At 46.3% G+C, this 14,456-nt stretch overlaps 1 protein-coding gene across 1 annotated transcript; it reads left to right on the top strand.

Moving 5' to 3' along the window:
* The first annotated feature begins 9,231 nt into the window (after positions 1-9,231).
* On the top strand, positions 9,232-14,130 carry LOC109755321 (protein FAR1-RELATED SEQUENCE 5-like). The gene is made up of 9 exons (XM_073503727.1): positions 9,232-9,338; positions 10,324-10,588; positions 10,688-11,378; positions 11,481-11,770; positions 11,873-11,938; positions 12,040-12,327; positions 12,565-12,930; positions 13,905-14,006; positions 14,092-14,130. Exons 1-9 carry the CDS (start codon positions 9,232-9,234, stop codon positions 14,128-14,130), a joined length of 2,214 nt encoding a protein of 737 aa, XP_073359828.1.
* Positions 14,131-14,456: the final 326 nt, after the last annotated feature.

Below are 14,456 nucleotides of genomic sequence, written 5' to 3'. Positions count from 1 at the left end.
AGAGGTTGATGGAGATCCAGCAGCACGACGGCGTGGTGGTGGAAGTAGCGGGGATCCCGGCAGGGCTTCGCCAAGCGCAAGCGGGAGGGAGAGGTGTCACGGGAGGGAGAGGGAGGCGCCAGGGGCTAGGGTACTGCTGCCCTCCCTCCCCCCACTATATATAGGGTCCTTGGGGGGGCGCCGGCCCTGGGAGATCCCGTCTCCAGGGGGCGGCGGCCAAGGGGGTGGCTTGCCCCCCAAGCCAAGTGGGGCGCCCCCCCCCCACCCCCAGGGTTTCCAACCCTAGGCCCAGGGGAGGCCCAAGGGGGGCGCACCAGCCCACCAGTGGCTGGTTTCCCTCCCCACTTCAGCCCATGGGGCCCTCCGGGATAAGTGGCCCCACCCGGTGGACCCCCGGGACCCTTCCGGTGGTCCCGGTACAATACCGATAACCCCCAAAACTTTCCCGGTGGCCGAAACTGGACTTCCTATATATAATTCTTCACCTCCGGACCATTCCGGAACTCCTCGTGACGTCTGGGATCTCATCCGGGACTCCGAACAACTTTCGGATTTCCGCATACTAATATCTCTACAACCCTAGCGTCACCGAACCTTAAGTGTGTAGACCCTACGGGTTCGGGAGACATGCAGACATGACCGAGACGACTCTCCGGTCAATAACCAACAGCGGGATCTGGATACCCATGTTGGCTCCCACATGTTCCACGATGATCTCATCGGATGAACCACGATGTCGAGGATTCAATCAATCCCGTATACAATTCTCTTTGTCAATCGGTACGTTACTTGCCCGAGATTCGATCGTCGGTATCCCAATACCTCGTTCAATCTCGTTACCGGCAAGTCACTTTACTCGTACCGTAATGCATGATCCCGTGACCAGACACTTGGTCGCATTGAGCTCATTATGATGATGCATTACCGAGTGGGCCCAGAGATACCTCTCCGTCAAACGGAGTGACAAATCCCAGTCTCGATTCGTGCCAACCCAACAGACACTTTCGGAGATACCCGTAGTGCACCTTTATAGCCACCCAGTTACGTTGTGACGTTTGGCACACCCAAAGCACTCCTACGGTATCCGGGAGTTGCACAATCTCATGGTCTAAGGAAATGATACTTGACAATTGGAAAAGCTCTAGCAAACGAACTACACGATCTTTGTGCTATGCTTAGGATTGGGTCTTGTCCATCACATCATTCTCCTAATGATGTGATCCCGTTATCAATGACATCCAATGTCCATAGTCAGGAAACCATGACTATCTGTTGATCAACGAGCTAGTCAACTAGAGGCTTACTAGGGACACGTTGTGGTCTATGTATTCACACATGTATTACGATTTCCGGATAACACAATTATAGCATGAACAATAGACAATTATCATGAACAAGGAAATATAATAATAACCATTTTATTATTGCCTCTAGGGCATATTTCCAACAGTCTCCCACTTGCACTAGAGTCAATAATCTAGTTACATTGTGATGAATCGAACACCCATAGAGTTCTGGTGTTGATCATGTTTTGCTCTAGGGAGAGGTTTAGTCAACGGATCTGCTACATTCAGGTCCGTATGTACTTTACAAATATCTATGTCTCCATTTTGAACATTTTCACGAATGGAGTTGAAGCGACGCTTGATATGCCTGGTCTTCCTGTGAAACCTGGGCTCCTTGGCAAGGGCAATAGCTCCAGTGTTGTCACAGAAGAGAGTCATCGGGCCCGACGCATTGGGAATAACCCCTAGGTCGGTAATGAACTCCTTTATCCAGATTGCTTCCTGTGCTGCCTCTGAGGCCGCCATGTACTCCGCTTCACATGTAGATCCCACCACGACGCTTTGCTTGCAACTGCACCAGCTTACTGCCCCTCCATTCAAAATATACACGTATCCGGTTTGTGACTTCGAGTCATCCAGATCTGTGTCGAAGCTAGCGTCGACGTAACCCTTTATGACGAGCTCTTCGTCACCTCCATATAAGAGAAACATATCCTTAGTCCTTTTCAGGTACTTCAGGATATTCTTGACCACTGTCCAGTGTTCCATGCCGGGATTACTTTGGTACCTTCCTACCAAACTTACGGCAAGCTTTACATCAGGTCTGGTACACAGCATGGCATACATAATAGACCCTATGGCCGAGGCATAGGGGATGACACTCATCTTTTCTCTATCTTCTGCCGTGGTCGGGCATTGAGCCGTGCTCAATTGCACACCTTGCAATACAGGCAAGAACCCCTTCTTGGACTGATCCATATTGAACTTCTTCAATATCTTGTCAAGGTACGTACTCTGTGAAAGACCAATGAGGCGTCTTGATCTATCTCTATAGATCTTGATGCCTAATATATAAGCAGCTTCTCCAATGTCCTTCATTAAAAAACACTTATTCAAGTAGGCCTTTATACTTTCCAAGAATTCTATATCATTTCCCATCAATAGTATGTCATCCACATATAATATGAGAAATGCTACAGAGCTCCCACTCACTTTCTTGTAAACACAGGCTTCTCCATAAGTCTGTGTAAACCCAAACGCTTTGATCATCTCATCAAATCGAATGTTCCAACTCTGAGATGCTTGCACCAGCCCATAGATGGAGCGCTGGAGCTTGCATACTTTGTTAGCATTCTTAGGATCGACAAAACCTTCCGGCTGCATCATATACAATTCTTCCTTAAGAAAGCCGTTAAGGAATGCCGTTTTGACGTCCATTTGCCATATCTCATAATCATAGTATGCGGCAATTGCTAACATGATTCGGATGGACTTCAGCTTCGCTACGGGTGAGAAAGTCTCATCGTAGTCAACCCCTTGAACTTGTCGATAACCCTTAGCGACAAGTCAAGCCTTATAGATGGTCACATTACCATCCGCGTCTGTCTTCTTCTTAAAGATCCATTTATTTTCTATGGCTCGCCGATCATCGGGCAAGTCAGTCCAAGTCCATACTTCGTTTTCATACATGGATCCTATCTCGGATTTCATGGCTTCTAGCCATTTGTCGGAATCTGGGCCCGCCATTGCTTCTTCATAGTTCGAAGGTTCACCGTTGTCTAACAACATGGTTTCCAAGACAGGGTTGCCGTACCACTCTGGCGCGGAACGTGTCCTTGTGGACCTAAGAAGTTCAGTAGTAACTTGATCTGAAGCTTCATGATCATCATCATTAGCTTCCTCCCCAGTCGGTGCAGGCACCACAGGAACATCTTTCCGCGCTGCGCTACTTTCCGGTTCGGAAGGGGTGACTATCACCTCATCAAGTTCCACTTTCCTCCCACTTACTTCCTTTGAGAGAAACTCTTTCTCCAAAAAGGACCCGTTCTTGGCAACAAAGATCTTGCCTTCGGATCTGAGGTAGAAGGTATACCCAATGGTTTCCTTAGGGTATCCTATGAAGACGCATTTCTCCGACTTGCGTTCGAGCTTTTCAGGTTGAAGTTTCTTGACATAAGCATCGCATCCCCAAACTTTTAGAAACGACAGCTTAGGTTTCTTCCCAAACCATAATTCATACGGTGTCGTCTCAACGGATTTCGACGGAGCCCTATTTAAAGTGAATGCGGCAGTCTCTAAAGCATAGCACCAAAATGAGAGCGGTAGATCGGTAAGAGACATCATAGATCGCACCATATCCAATAGAGTGCGATTACGATGTTCGGACACACCATTTCGCTGAGGTGTTCCAGGCGGCGTGAGTTGTGAAACTATTCCACATTTCCTTAAGTGTGTGCCAAATTCGTGACTCAAATATTCCCCTCCACGATCTGATCGTAAGAACTTTATTTTCCTCTCACGTTGATTCTCAACCTCACTCATTCCTTGAACTTTTCAAAGGTCTCAGACTTGTGTTTCATTAGGTAGACATACCCATATCTACTCAAGTCATCAGTGAGAGTGAGAACATAATGATAGCCACCGCGAGCCTCAACACTCATTGGACCGCACAGATCAGTACGTATGATTTCCAATAAGTTGGTTGCTCGCTCCATTGTTCCGGAGAACGGAGTCTTGGTCATCTTATCCATGAGGCATGGTTCGCACGTGTCAAATGACTCGTAATCAAGAGACTCCAAAAGTCCATCTGCATGGAGCTTCTTCATTCGCTTGACACCAATTTGACCAAGGCGGCAGTGCCACAAGTATGTGGGACTATCGTTATCAACTTTACATCTTTTGGTATTCACACTATGAATATGTGTAACATCACGTTCGAGATTCATTAAGAATAAACCATTGACCAGCGCGGAATGACCATAAAACATAGCTCTCATATAAATAGAACAACCATTATTCTCGGATTTAAATGAGTAGCCATCTCGCATTAAACGAGATCCTGATACAATGTTCATGCTCAAAGCTGGCACTAAATAACAATTATTGAGGTTTAAAACTAATCCCGTAGTTAAATGCAGAGGTAGCGTGCCGACGGCGATCACATAGACCTTGGAACCATTCCCGACGCGCATCGCCACCTCGTCCTTCGCCAGTCTCCGTTTATTCCGCAGCTCCTGTTTTGAGTTACAAATATGAGCAACCGCACCGGTATCAAATACCCAGGAGCTACTACGAGTACTGGTAAGGTACACATCAATTACATGTATATCACATATACCTTTGGTGTTGCCGGCCTTCTTGTCCGCTAAGTATTTGGGGCAGTTCCGCTTCCAGTGACCACTTCCCTTGCAATAAAAGCACTCAGTCTCAGGCTTGGGTCCATTCCTTGGCTTCTTCCCGGCAACTGGCTTACCGGGCGCGGCAACTCCCTTGCCGTCCTTCTTGAAGTTCTTCTTACCCTTGCCTTTCTTGAACTTAGTGGTTTTATTCACCATCAACACTTGATGTTCCTTTCTGATCTCCACCTCCGCTGATTTCAGCATTGAATATACCTCAGGAATGGTCTTTTCCATCCCCTGCATATTGAAGTTCATCACAAAGCTCTTGTAGCTCGGTGGAAGCGACTGAAGGATTCTGTTAATGACCGCGTCATCCGGGAGATTAACTCCCAGCTGAGTCAAGAGGTTGTGTAACCCAGACATTCTGAGTATGTGCTCACTGACAGAACTGTTTTCCTCCATCTTACAACTGAAGAACTTGTCGGAGACTTCATATCTCTCGACCCGGGCATGAGCATGGAAAACCATTTTCAGCTCTTCGAACATCTCATATGCTCCGTGTTGCTCAAAACGCTTTTGGAGCCCCGGTTCTAAGCTGTAAAGCATGCCGCACTGAACGAGGGAATAATCATCAGCACGTGACTGCCAAGCGTTCATAACGTCTTGGTTCTCTGGGATGGGTGCGTCACCTAGCGGTGCTTCTAGGACATAATCTTTCTTGGCAGCTATGAGGATGATCCTCAGGTTCCGGACCCAGTCCGTATAGTTGCTGCCATCATCTTTCAGCTTGGTTTTCTCTAGGAACGCGTTGAAGTTGAGGGCAACGTGGGCCATTTGATCTACAAGACATATTGTAAAGATTTTAGACTAAGTTCATGATAATTAAGTTCATCTAATCAAATTATTCAATGAACTCCCACTCAGATAGACATCCCTCCAGTCATCTAAGTGAAACATGATCCGAGTCAACTAGGCCGTGTCCGATCATCACGTGAGACGGACTAGTCAACATCGGTGAACATCTTCATGTTGATCGTATCTTCTATACGACTCATGCTCGACCTTTCGGTCTTCCGTGTTCCGAGGCCATGTCTGTACATGCTAGGCTCGTCAATTCAACCTAAGTGTATTGCATGTGTTCCGAGGCCATGTCTGTACATGCTACGCTCGTCAACACCCGTTGTATGCGAACGTTAGAATCTATCACACCCGATCATCACGTGGTGCTTCGAAACAACGAACCTTCGCAACGGTGCACAGTTAGGGGGAACACTTTCTTGAAATTATTATAAGGGATCATCTTACTTACTACCGTCGATCTAAGAAAATAAGATGTAAAACATGATAAACATCACATGCAATCAAATAGTGACATGATATGGCCAATATCATTTTTGCTCCTTTGATCTCCATCTTCGGGGCGCCATGATCATCTTCGTCACCGGCATGACACCATGATCTCCATCATCATGATCTCCATCATCGTGTCTTCATGAAGTTGTCACGCCAACGATTACTTCTACTTCTATGGCTAACGCGTTTAGCAATAAAGTAAAGTAATTTACATGGCGTTATTCAATGACACGCAGGTCATACAAAAAATAAAGACAACTCCTATGGCTCCTGCCGGTTGTCATACTCATCGACATGCAAGTCGTGATTCCTATTACAAGAACATGATCAATCTCATACATCACATATATTTCATTCATCACATCCTTTTTGGCCATATCACATCACAAGGCATATGCTGCAAAAACAAGTTAGACGTCCTCTAATTGTTGTTGCAATTTTTTTTTACGTGGCTGCTATAGGTTTCATAGCAAGAACGTTTCTTACCTACGCCAAAACCACAACGTGATATGCCAATTTCTATTTACCCTTCATAAGGACCATTTTCATCGAATCTGTTCCGACTAAAGTGGGAGAGACAGACACCCGCTAGCCACCTTATGCAACTAGTGCATGTCAGTCGGTGGAACCTGTCTCACGTAAGCGTACGTGTAAGGTCTGTCCGGGCCGCTTCATCCCATGATGCCGCCGAAACAAGATAAGACTACTAGTGGCATGAAAATTGACAACATCTACGCCCACAACTGCTTTGTGTTCTACTCGTGCATAGAAACTACACATAGACCTAGCTCATGATGCCACTGTTGGGGATCGTTGCAGAAATTTAAAATTTTCTACGCATCACCAAGATCAATCTATGGAGTTTACTAGCAACGAGAAGGAAGGAGTGCATCTACATACCCTTGTAGATTGCGAGCGCAAGCGTTTAAGTGAACGGGGTTGATGGAGTCGTACTCGTCTTGATCCAAATCACCAATGACCGAGCGCCGAACGGACGGCACCTCCGCGTCCAACACACGTACGGAGCAGCGACATCTCCTCCTTCTTGATCCAGCAAGGGAGAAGGAGAGGTTGATGGAGATCCAGTAGCATGACGGCGTGGTGGTGGAAGTAGCGGGGATCCCGGCAGGGCTTCGCCAAGCGCAAGCGGGAGGGAGAGGTGTCACGGGAGGGAGAGGGAGGCGCCAGGGGCTAGGGTACTGCTGCCCTCCCTCCCCCCACTATATATAGGGTCCCTGGGGGGCGCCGGCCCTGGGAGATCCCATCTCCAGGGGGCGGCGGCCAAGGGGGTGGCTTGCCCCCCAAGCCAAGTGGGGCGCCCCCCACCCCTAGGGTTTCCAACCCTAGGCGCAGGGGAGGCCCAAGGGGGGCGCACCAGCCCACCAATGGCTAGTTCCCCTCCCCACTTCAGCCCATGGGGCCCTCCGGGATAGGTGGCCCCACCCGGTGGACCCCTGGGACCCTTCCGGTGGTCCCGGTACAATACCGATAACCCCCGAAACTTTCTCGGTGGCCGAAACTGGACTTCCTATATATAATTCTTCACCTCCGGACCATTCCGGAACTCCTCGTGACGTCTGGGATCTCATCCAGGACTCTGAACAACTTTCGGATTTCCGCATACTAATATCTCTACAACCCTAGCGTCACCGAACCTTAAGTGTGTAGACCCTACGGGTTCGGGAGACATGCAGACATGACCGAGACGACTCTCCGGTCAATAACCAACAGCGGGATCTGGATACCCATGTTGGCTCCCACATGTTCCACGATGATCTCATCGGATGAACCACGATGCCGAGGATTCAATCAATCCCGTATACAATTCTCTTTGTCAATCGGTACGTTACTTGCCCGAGATTCGATCGTCGGTATCCCAATACCTCGTTCAATCTCGTTACCGGCAAGTCACTTTACTCGTACCGTAATGCATGATCCCGTGACCAAACACTTGGTCACATTGAGCTCATTATGATGATGCATTACCGAGTGGGCCCAGAGATACCTCTCCGTCAAACGGAGTGACAAATCCCAGTCTCGATTCGTGCCAACCCAACAGACACTTTCGGAGATACCCGTAGTGCACCTTTATAGCCACCCAGTTACGTTGTGACGTTTGGCACACCCAAAGCACTCCTACGGTATCCGGGAGTTGCACAATCTCATGGTCTAAGGAAATGATACTTGACAATTGGAAAAGCTCTAGCAAACGAACTACACGATCTTTGTGCTATGCTTAGGATTGGGTCTTGTCCATCACATCATTCTCCTAATGATGTGATCCCGTTATCAATGACATCCAATGTCCATAGTCAGGAAACCATGACTATCTGTTGATCAACGAGCTAGTCAACTAGAGGCTTACTAGGGACACGTTGTGGTCTATGTATTCACACATGTATTATGATTTCCGGATAACACAATTATAGCATGAACAATAGACAATTATCATGAACAAGGAAATATAATAATAACCATTTTATTATTGCCTCTAGGGCATATTTCCAACAAAGGGGGTACGGGGAATGAGTGTTGCAGCCTTGCAGATCTGGAAAGCTACATCGACAATTCGACATCAAGCCATATGCCCATATTCAGGGACGCGGAGTATCTATGCGCGAGCTCATATGAGCCCTTTATCTAGGGCGTTGGCTGAAGCATGGAGATCTGTGCCAGTTCTAAATACGGGAGGGGTTGGCGAGTTAGTAAATGTCCACTGTCGCGAAATACGTAGATGGCAGGCGTGGGTGGTGGGCCGCAGTTTCACGGGCGGATAGACGTCCGTTAGTGGTTGACGAGTTGGGCCGTGGATCAGAACAGTAATTCGACGTCTAGTCCATGGCCCCGAATGTGAGCTTTTCCGTTCGCTGGGCCCATGGTAGGAACCAACTGCGCGGTCTGGTGGCTTCGGCTAGGGTAAAGTTGACCTAATTATCGAAGGCCTGGTGGTGAGCGGCGGCGCCGACGGCGGAGGTGAGGGCGACAAGGATGGAGTTCCTGATGCAACCTATAGACGGGTATGTACTCTAGATATGTGGTTTTCTTCTAGAGATTTGTAAACCGTAAATGTGGTGATTCTGAGCGGATTTGCGTGAGCGTCGGGCAGGTGTAACTTCCTGGAGGAAGTTGGGGAGAGTTTGGTGCCGGCACCGGAGAGGGAGGATGCGGTGAATGTGAAGATGGTGGCGGCGCAGGTGACGGAAGGACATCAGTTGGCGGTTGAGGTTCAGCCGGCAGCTACAGGGGAGGCGCAGATGTTGATGCTCAGTGAAGGAGCGCAGGAGAGGAGGGACGTGTCTCCACCAAGCTCGGAGCTATCTACTGGGAAGATGAACCCAAGAGCTCCTGGATGGAATAAGAGGTTAGTTCATGGCGTGCATATGTACTTTACTTGATTATGTGCCTCTGGGCCGAGCAAGAATATGATCGTTCTGTCAAACCAGTAACTGAATATGTTGTTGCTATCGACTGGAATGAAATGGTTTCGGAACATAGACGGTACTGAATTTTTTACGAGGTTGTACTGAAGAAGGAACCTCACAACTGAATTAGTAGTTGCATATTGAGGCAGTTAACAGGGGCTTGATCCTTTTGAGGAGAAGTAGTGGCATATTTGGGTAACCTCCTTTATTTGTGATTTGTATTTGTAGATTATTACAAGCAAGGCATTGTTTGGAAGTAGGAAATTCACCCATGTGTTTACATGATTCATTCGATGGGCAGTAGCTGTGAGTGAAAACCAAATATTGAAGTGATGCGGGTGTGAATTTGGGAGTAAGAGCGGTTGATAAAAACATTCAATAACAGGTTAGGTCCGATTGAGATAAGTAGAAAACAGGTTATGTCTCCCCTGTTTCTAGGACCTGGGCGACGTGACATGTATTGAGGTTTTTTTTTCTATGTAATACCTGTTTCTCTGGATAGTAATGAAAGTTTGCAAAGGGCATGTGTTCCCTGTTGTATGTTTTTTGGTTGAGATGATGGAGGACTGAGTCTGGTTATCAGTAGCATCTAATTATATTGAAGAATCTACGTGCATCGTTAGGAATTTGTATTACTCAGTGCCTTTTAGATGATAACCACACTACTACAAGTGGTGTCTGATCTTAAAGCAAACTTGAAAAATGAAGCTTGTACTGATAACGATATTGTGGTCAGGCTCATCTACCGTGTTGTGCTGCCCTTTTAATTGTGATAGTTCCATCATGCTTTTTCCGTTTGACGTTTTTGCTGATTGAGGGCAAATACATTATGTGACTTGTTGCAGCTACGTGAATTTTAATTATGCTTGCATCAATAATAATGCACAATTTATCGAAATGTAAAATCATGCTATGTAAGTGCAGGTTGAGGATCGGTGCCGCTGCACCAAGTCGGCCGCCTTGCCCAAACCGTGTGACTGCATTTGAGAAGGCTGTTCGAAACTATGCTGAGAATCCAGGAGACAATGTGATCACACCGACTATTGGCACGACCTTTGATTCTGTAGGAGAGGCGTATGACTTTTACAATTTGTATTCATGGGAAAAGGGGTTTGGTATCAGATATGGCAAGAGTCGGCTTAATGTAGAGAGGATTAAATGCATGCAAGAAATCGTCTGTGGTTGCTCGGTTAGTAGAAATTGTTTTCTGTATGGAGTGTTCAATTTCCTACTGTTGCTGAAACCTGACGTTAACTGAATTTTGTGTTGTTGTGGTACATTTCCCCAGGAAAAAGCTGCGGTTGAGAATACAAGATCTTGCCGCTGCGAATGCCAAGCTTTAATAAGGCTCCTACGAGCAGAAGATAATGGATGGTATATTGCAGAGCACAAGGATACTCACAGCCACTCATTGTCGCCGAACTTTGGCGAGACACTACATTGGCCATCACACAAGCATATAGATGTATACACAAGAGATCTTGTGAAGCAGTTGCGGCAGAACAATGTCAATTTGTCTAAGGTGTATAGCATAATCGGAGGTTTCTTTGGATCGATGGAGAATGTCCCATTCACAAAAAGGTCTTTGCGCAGTCTTTGTGGTAGAATTAACCGAGACCACGCAGAGGATGATGTGAAGAAGACAATGGATGCCTTTGCGGAGATTGGTGCGAAAGATCCGCACTTCACCTATAGGGTGCAAGCTGACAGTGACGGGAGAATTAGGAATTTGATGTGGGCAAGTGGGAACAGTAGGCTGCAGTACTCTTTCTTCGGGGATGTCATAACATTTGACACAACTTACAGGACAAACTTGTACGACATGCCTTTTGGATTGTTTGTTGGTGTGAACAACCACTTCCAGAGTGTGATTATGGCGGGTGTGCTTGTTCGTGATGAGACTGAGGATAGCTTCGTATGGGTTTTTTCTGAGTTCCTTCGTATGATGGGTGGCTCAGCACCAGTAACTATACTCACAGGTACAAAAAAAAGATTGTATCTAGTTTTTAGATATTCATCAATGGTAGTTATGAGGGAACATTGATTAATTGATTTGCCACTACTTTGATTTCTTATATCAGACCAGAACCGTGCAATGGAGCTTGCTATCAGCAAGGTTATGCCGAATACAACACACAGGTGGTGTAAATGGCATGTGTTGAAGAAAGCAAAAGAGTCACTTGGGCCGCTGTACACGAAGAAAAGTGAATTCAGGGCTGAATTTTACGAAGTAATAAACCACATGCTGACTGAAGATGAATTTGAGAAAGGTTGGGAGGTGCTGCTGGATAAATACAAGCTAAGAGGTCATGATTATATGACGCAGTTGTTTGAAATCCGTAAGAAATGGGCGAAGCCTTACTTCAAGGGGGTATTTTGTGCGAAAATGACGAGCACACAGCGGAGTGAGAGCACAAACCACATGCTCAAAAATTATGTGCCTCCTGGATGCCCAATGCACATGTTTGTCCAGAAATACATGAGACTTCAGTTCGATCGTGAATCGGAGGAGAATTATGAGGAGAAACGCACTCGTATCGTAAGTGCATAATTTAGTGGGGATATTTTTGTACCAGTTATCAAGGTGTTACTAGCAAATAAAAACGGTTTAAAAATTGCAATGTTTTGCCATTTTCCCAGGGGAAGCCATTGATGAGGGCAAATCTTGCAGTGGAGAGGCATGCAAGCAAAATATACACACGAGCAATGTTTGAACAATTTGGGGAGATTTTGTATGAGTGTGGAGCTTATCAGGTGGAGGAGATTGAGAAACACAAGACATACCTAGCAATACATAGCGAAGCAGAGAAAAGGGAAAAGTGGTGTAGAGTATCTTACAAGGTGACTATGATTGACGGTGGAGATGAGTTCGAGTGCGAGTGTGGGCAGTTTGCACATATGGGGCTGCTTTGCAGCCATGTTCTGAAGGTTAGTGCTTTTTTGAACTACTATGTGGATTCTTTTTGACCGGCGGGGTTTAATTTTAGTTTACTTAATTGTTCATTTGATGCCTACATTTGGAGGCGAGTCTAATATAGCTTTTGTTTTTGGCATGGTCGGAATTAGGCGTGGGATATGTAATTTTGAAAGTTGAGTAGGTTATGCCAGCAAGATGAAGATGAAAGTTGCGAGCTGAACCGTATGAATCTTGTCTTGTTCTTTTAGGTCCTGGACTTTATTCGAGCTAAGGAAATTCCGGCGAAGCATATTGTGAAGAGGTGGACAAAGGATGCCAGAGATGTTCTGCCTGCTCATCTAGCTCAGTACCAAAAAGACAGTATGCAGAACAATCCCTTCTCATACAGGCACTTCACCATGTATATGCATGCAATGGAATTAGTTAGGCTTGGAGACACCAGTGTTGACGTGTATAACCGGTTGATGGAGCTGTTCAAGTCAAATTTGACAATTATGCTCCCATTCGCAGAGATTAGAGATGGTCTAGGACTAGAGGATAGAGTAGCAGATAAAGGCACAGTTGTGAATGAGCGGAGCCGTCCTGCTGTAGTTGTTGAACAGACAGACAATGTGGTGGGTTTTGCTGCAAACCTTCCGGAAAATGATTCCATGTCAAGGACAAGCAACCGGTTGGATGGACTGCTGGCTCCGGCAAAAAGGAAAGAGATGGGGCGACCAACTACCAGCAGGGAGAAGGCTCCGTATGAAGGCCTAACCAAACGGACCAGATTTTACACGATTTGTCATAGACAAGGTCACAAGCGAACAACATGCCCTGACCGTGGTGATTTACCAAAGCAACCAAGGAAGCCTGCTAGGTGCAAGAACTGTGGTGTGGAAGGACACCGGCGGAACAATTGCAATAAAGCAATGGAACTAAGACTCGCTGTAGGTATGCGAAGAGTAAAAAGGGTCCATGGCACATTCTGAGTTAGGGTGTTACTGTATCAAAGTTTAGTTCATGTTTAGTTCAATTCTTGGATCTATGTCTATCTAAGTTCAGACTTTTTCCTGGCACACACCTCATGGTTTTCCATGTGCTGCTGTCTGTATGAGTTGATCCAGTGTAGTACTGAAGTGGGCAAGCTTCAGGCTGTTGCCGAATATGCATGAATGTCTCTCTGTGGTTTTCTTGTATATTTAATATATGTCATGGGTGGTGGGATGTCGTTTCGTTATTAAATAACATGTACTTGTCAATTTCACTGGTTATGGAGGCCAAGTGTCATGACGCATGGCCCAGGTAAAGGGTTTGAAATTTGAACCGCCTGAGCGGGAAAGAGGTGCCTCTCCTGGTATATAAGATAGACAAAGGAGGAGGCTGAGGGACGGGTCCAGTGCAGCGGCGCCACCAGCATTGTTTGCCCTTGTTGGGAAGATGGAAGCTACAGCGACATCTACATACGGTTCTATTTTGACCGGTGTCAATCTGCCAGCAGCTACGAATAGGAACCATGAGGTGAGTGCCTTCACTACAAGACCAATCTCTTCATCACATTAATTGCATCCAGTTGATAGTTACTTGAGCTTCCTCAATTGGTATGCAGGTTCTTTCGAACATGAGGGGTTCTGAAGGGAGTGTGAACCAGGTAGTAGTCGGCGACTCAATTGGGCCTGCGGAATCGGATATGACCAGTGGATCAATACAGGTGCGTGGTGTGTTGTGTGTGTGAACGCTCCTTGTTGATCTCATTGCTTCATGCTGATTTCTCGTTTCTGATTCTTCTTGAGCAGAGCGGTGCCTTGGGTAGATGTGTTGGAAATATGCCCTAGAGGCAATAATAAATGGTTATTATTATATTTCTTTGTTCATGGTAATTGTCTATTGTTCATGCTATAATTGTGTTATCCGGAAATCGTAATGCATGTGTGAATACATAGACCACAACGTGTCCCTAGTAAGCCTCTAGTTGACTAGCTCGTTGATCAACAGATAGTCATGGTTTCCTGACTATGGACATTGGATGTCATTGATAACGGGATCACATCATTAGGAGAATGATGTGATGGACAAGACCCAATCCTAAGCATAGCTCAAAGATCGTGTAGTTCGTTTGCTAGAGCTTTTCCAATGTCAAGTATCTTCTCCTTAGACCATG

Source organism: Aegilops tauschii, chromosome 7 (assembly GCF_002575655.3).
Source record: "Aegilops tauschii subsp. strangulata cultivar AL8/78 chromosome 7, Aet v6.0, whole genome shotgun sequence".
Taxonomy (NCBI): Eukaryota; Viridiplantae; Streptophyta; class Magnoliopsida; order Poales; family Poaceae; genus Aegilops; species Aegilops tauschii.
Note: the sequence above shows the minus strand (reverse complement) of the source record. Positions and strands in the feature narration are given on the sequence as shown.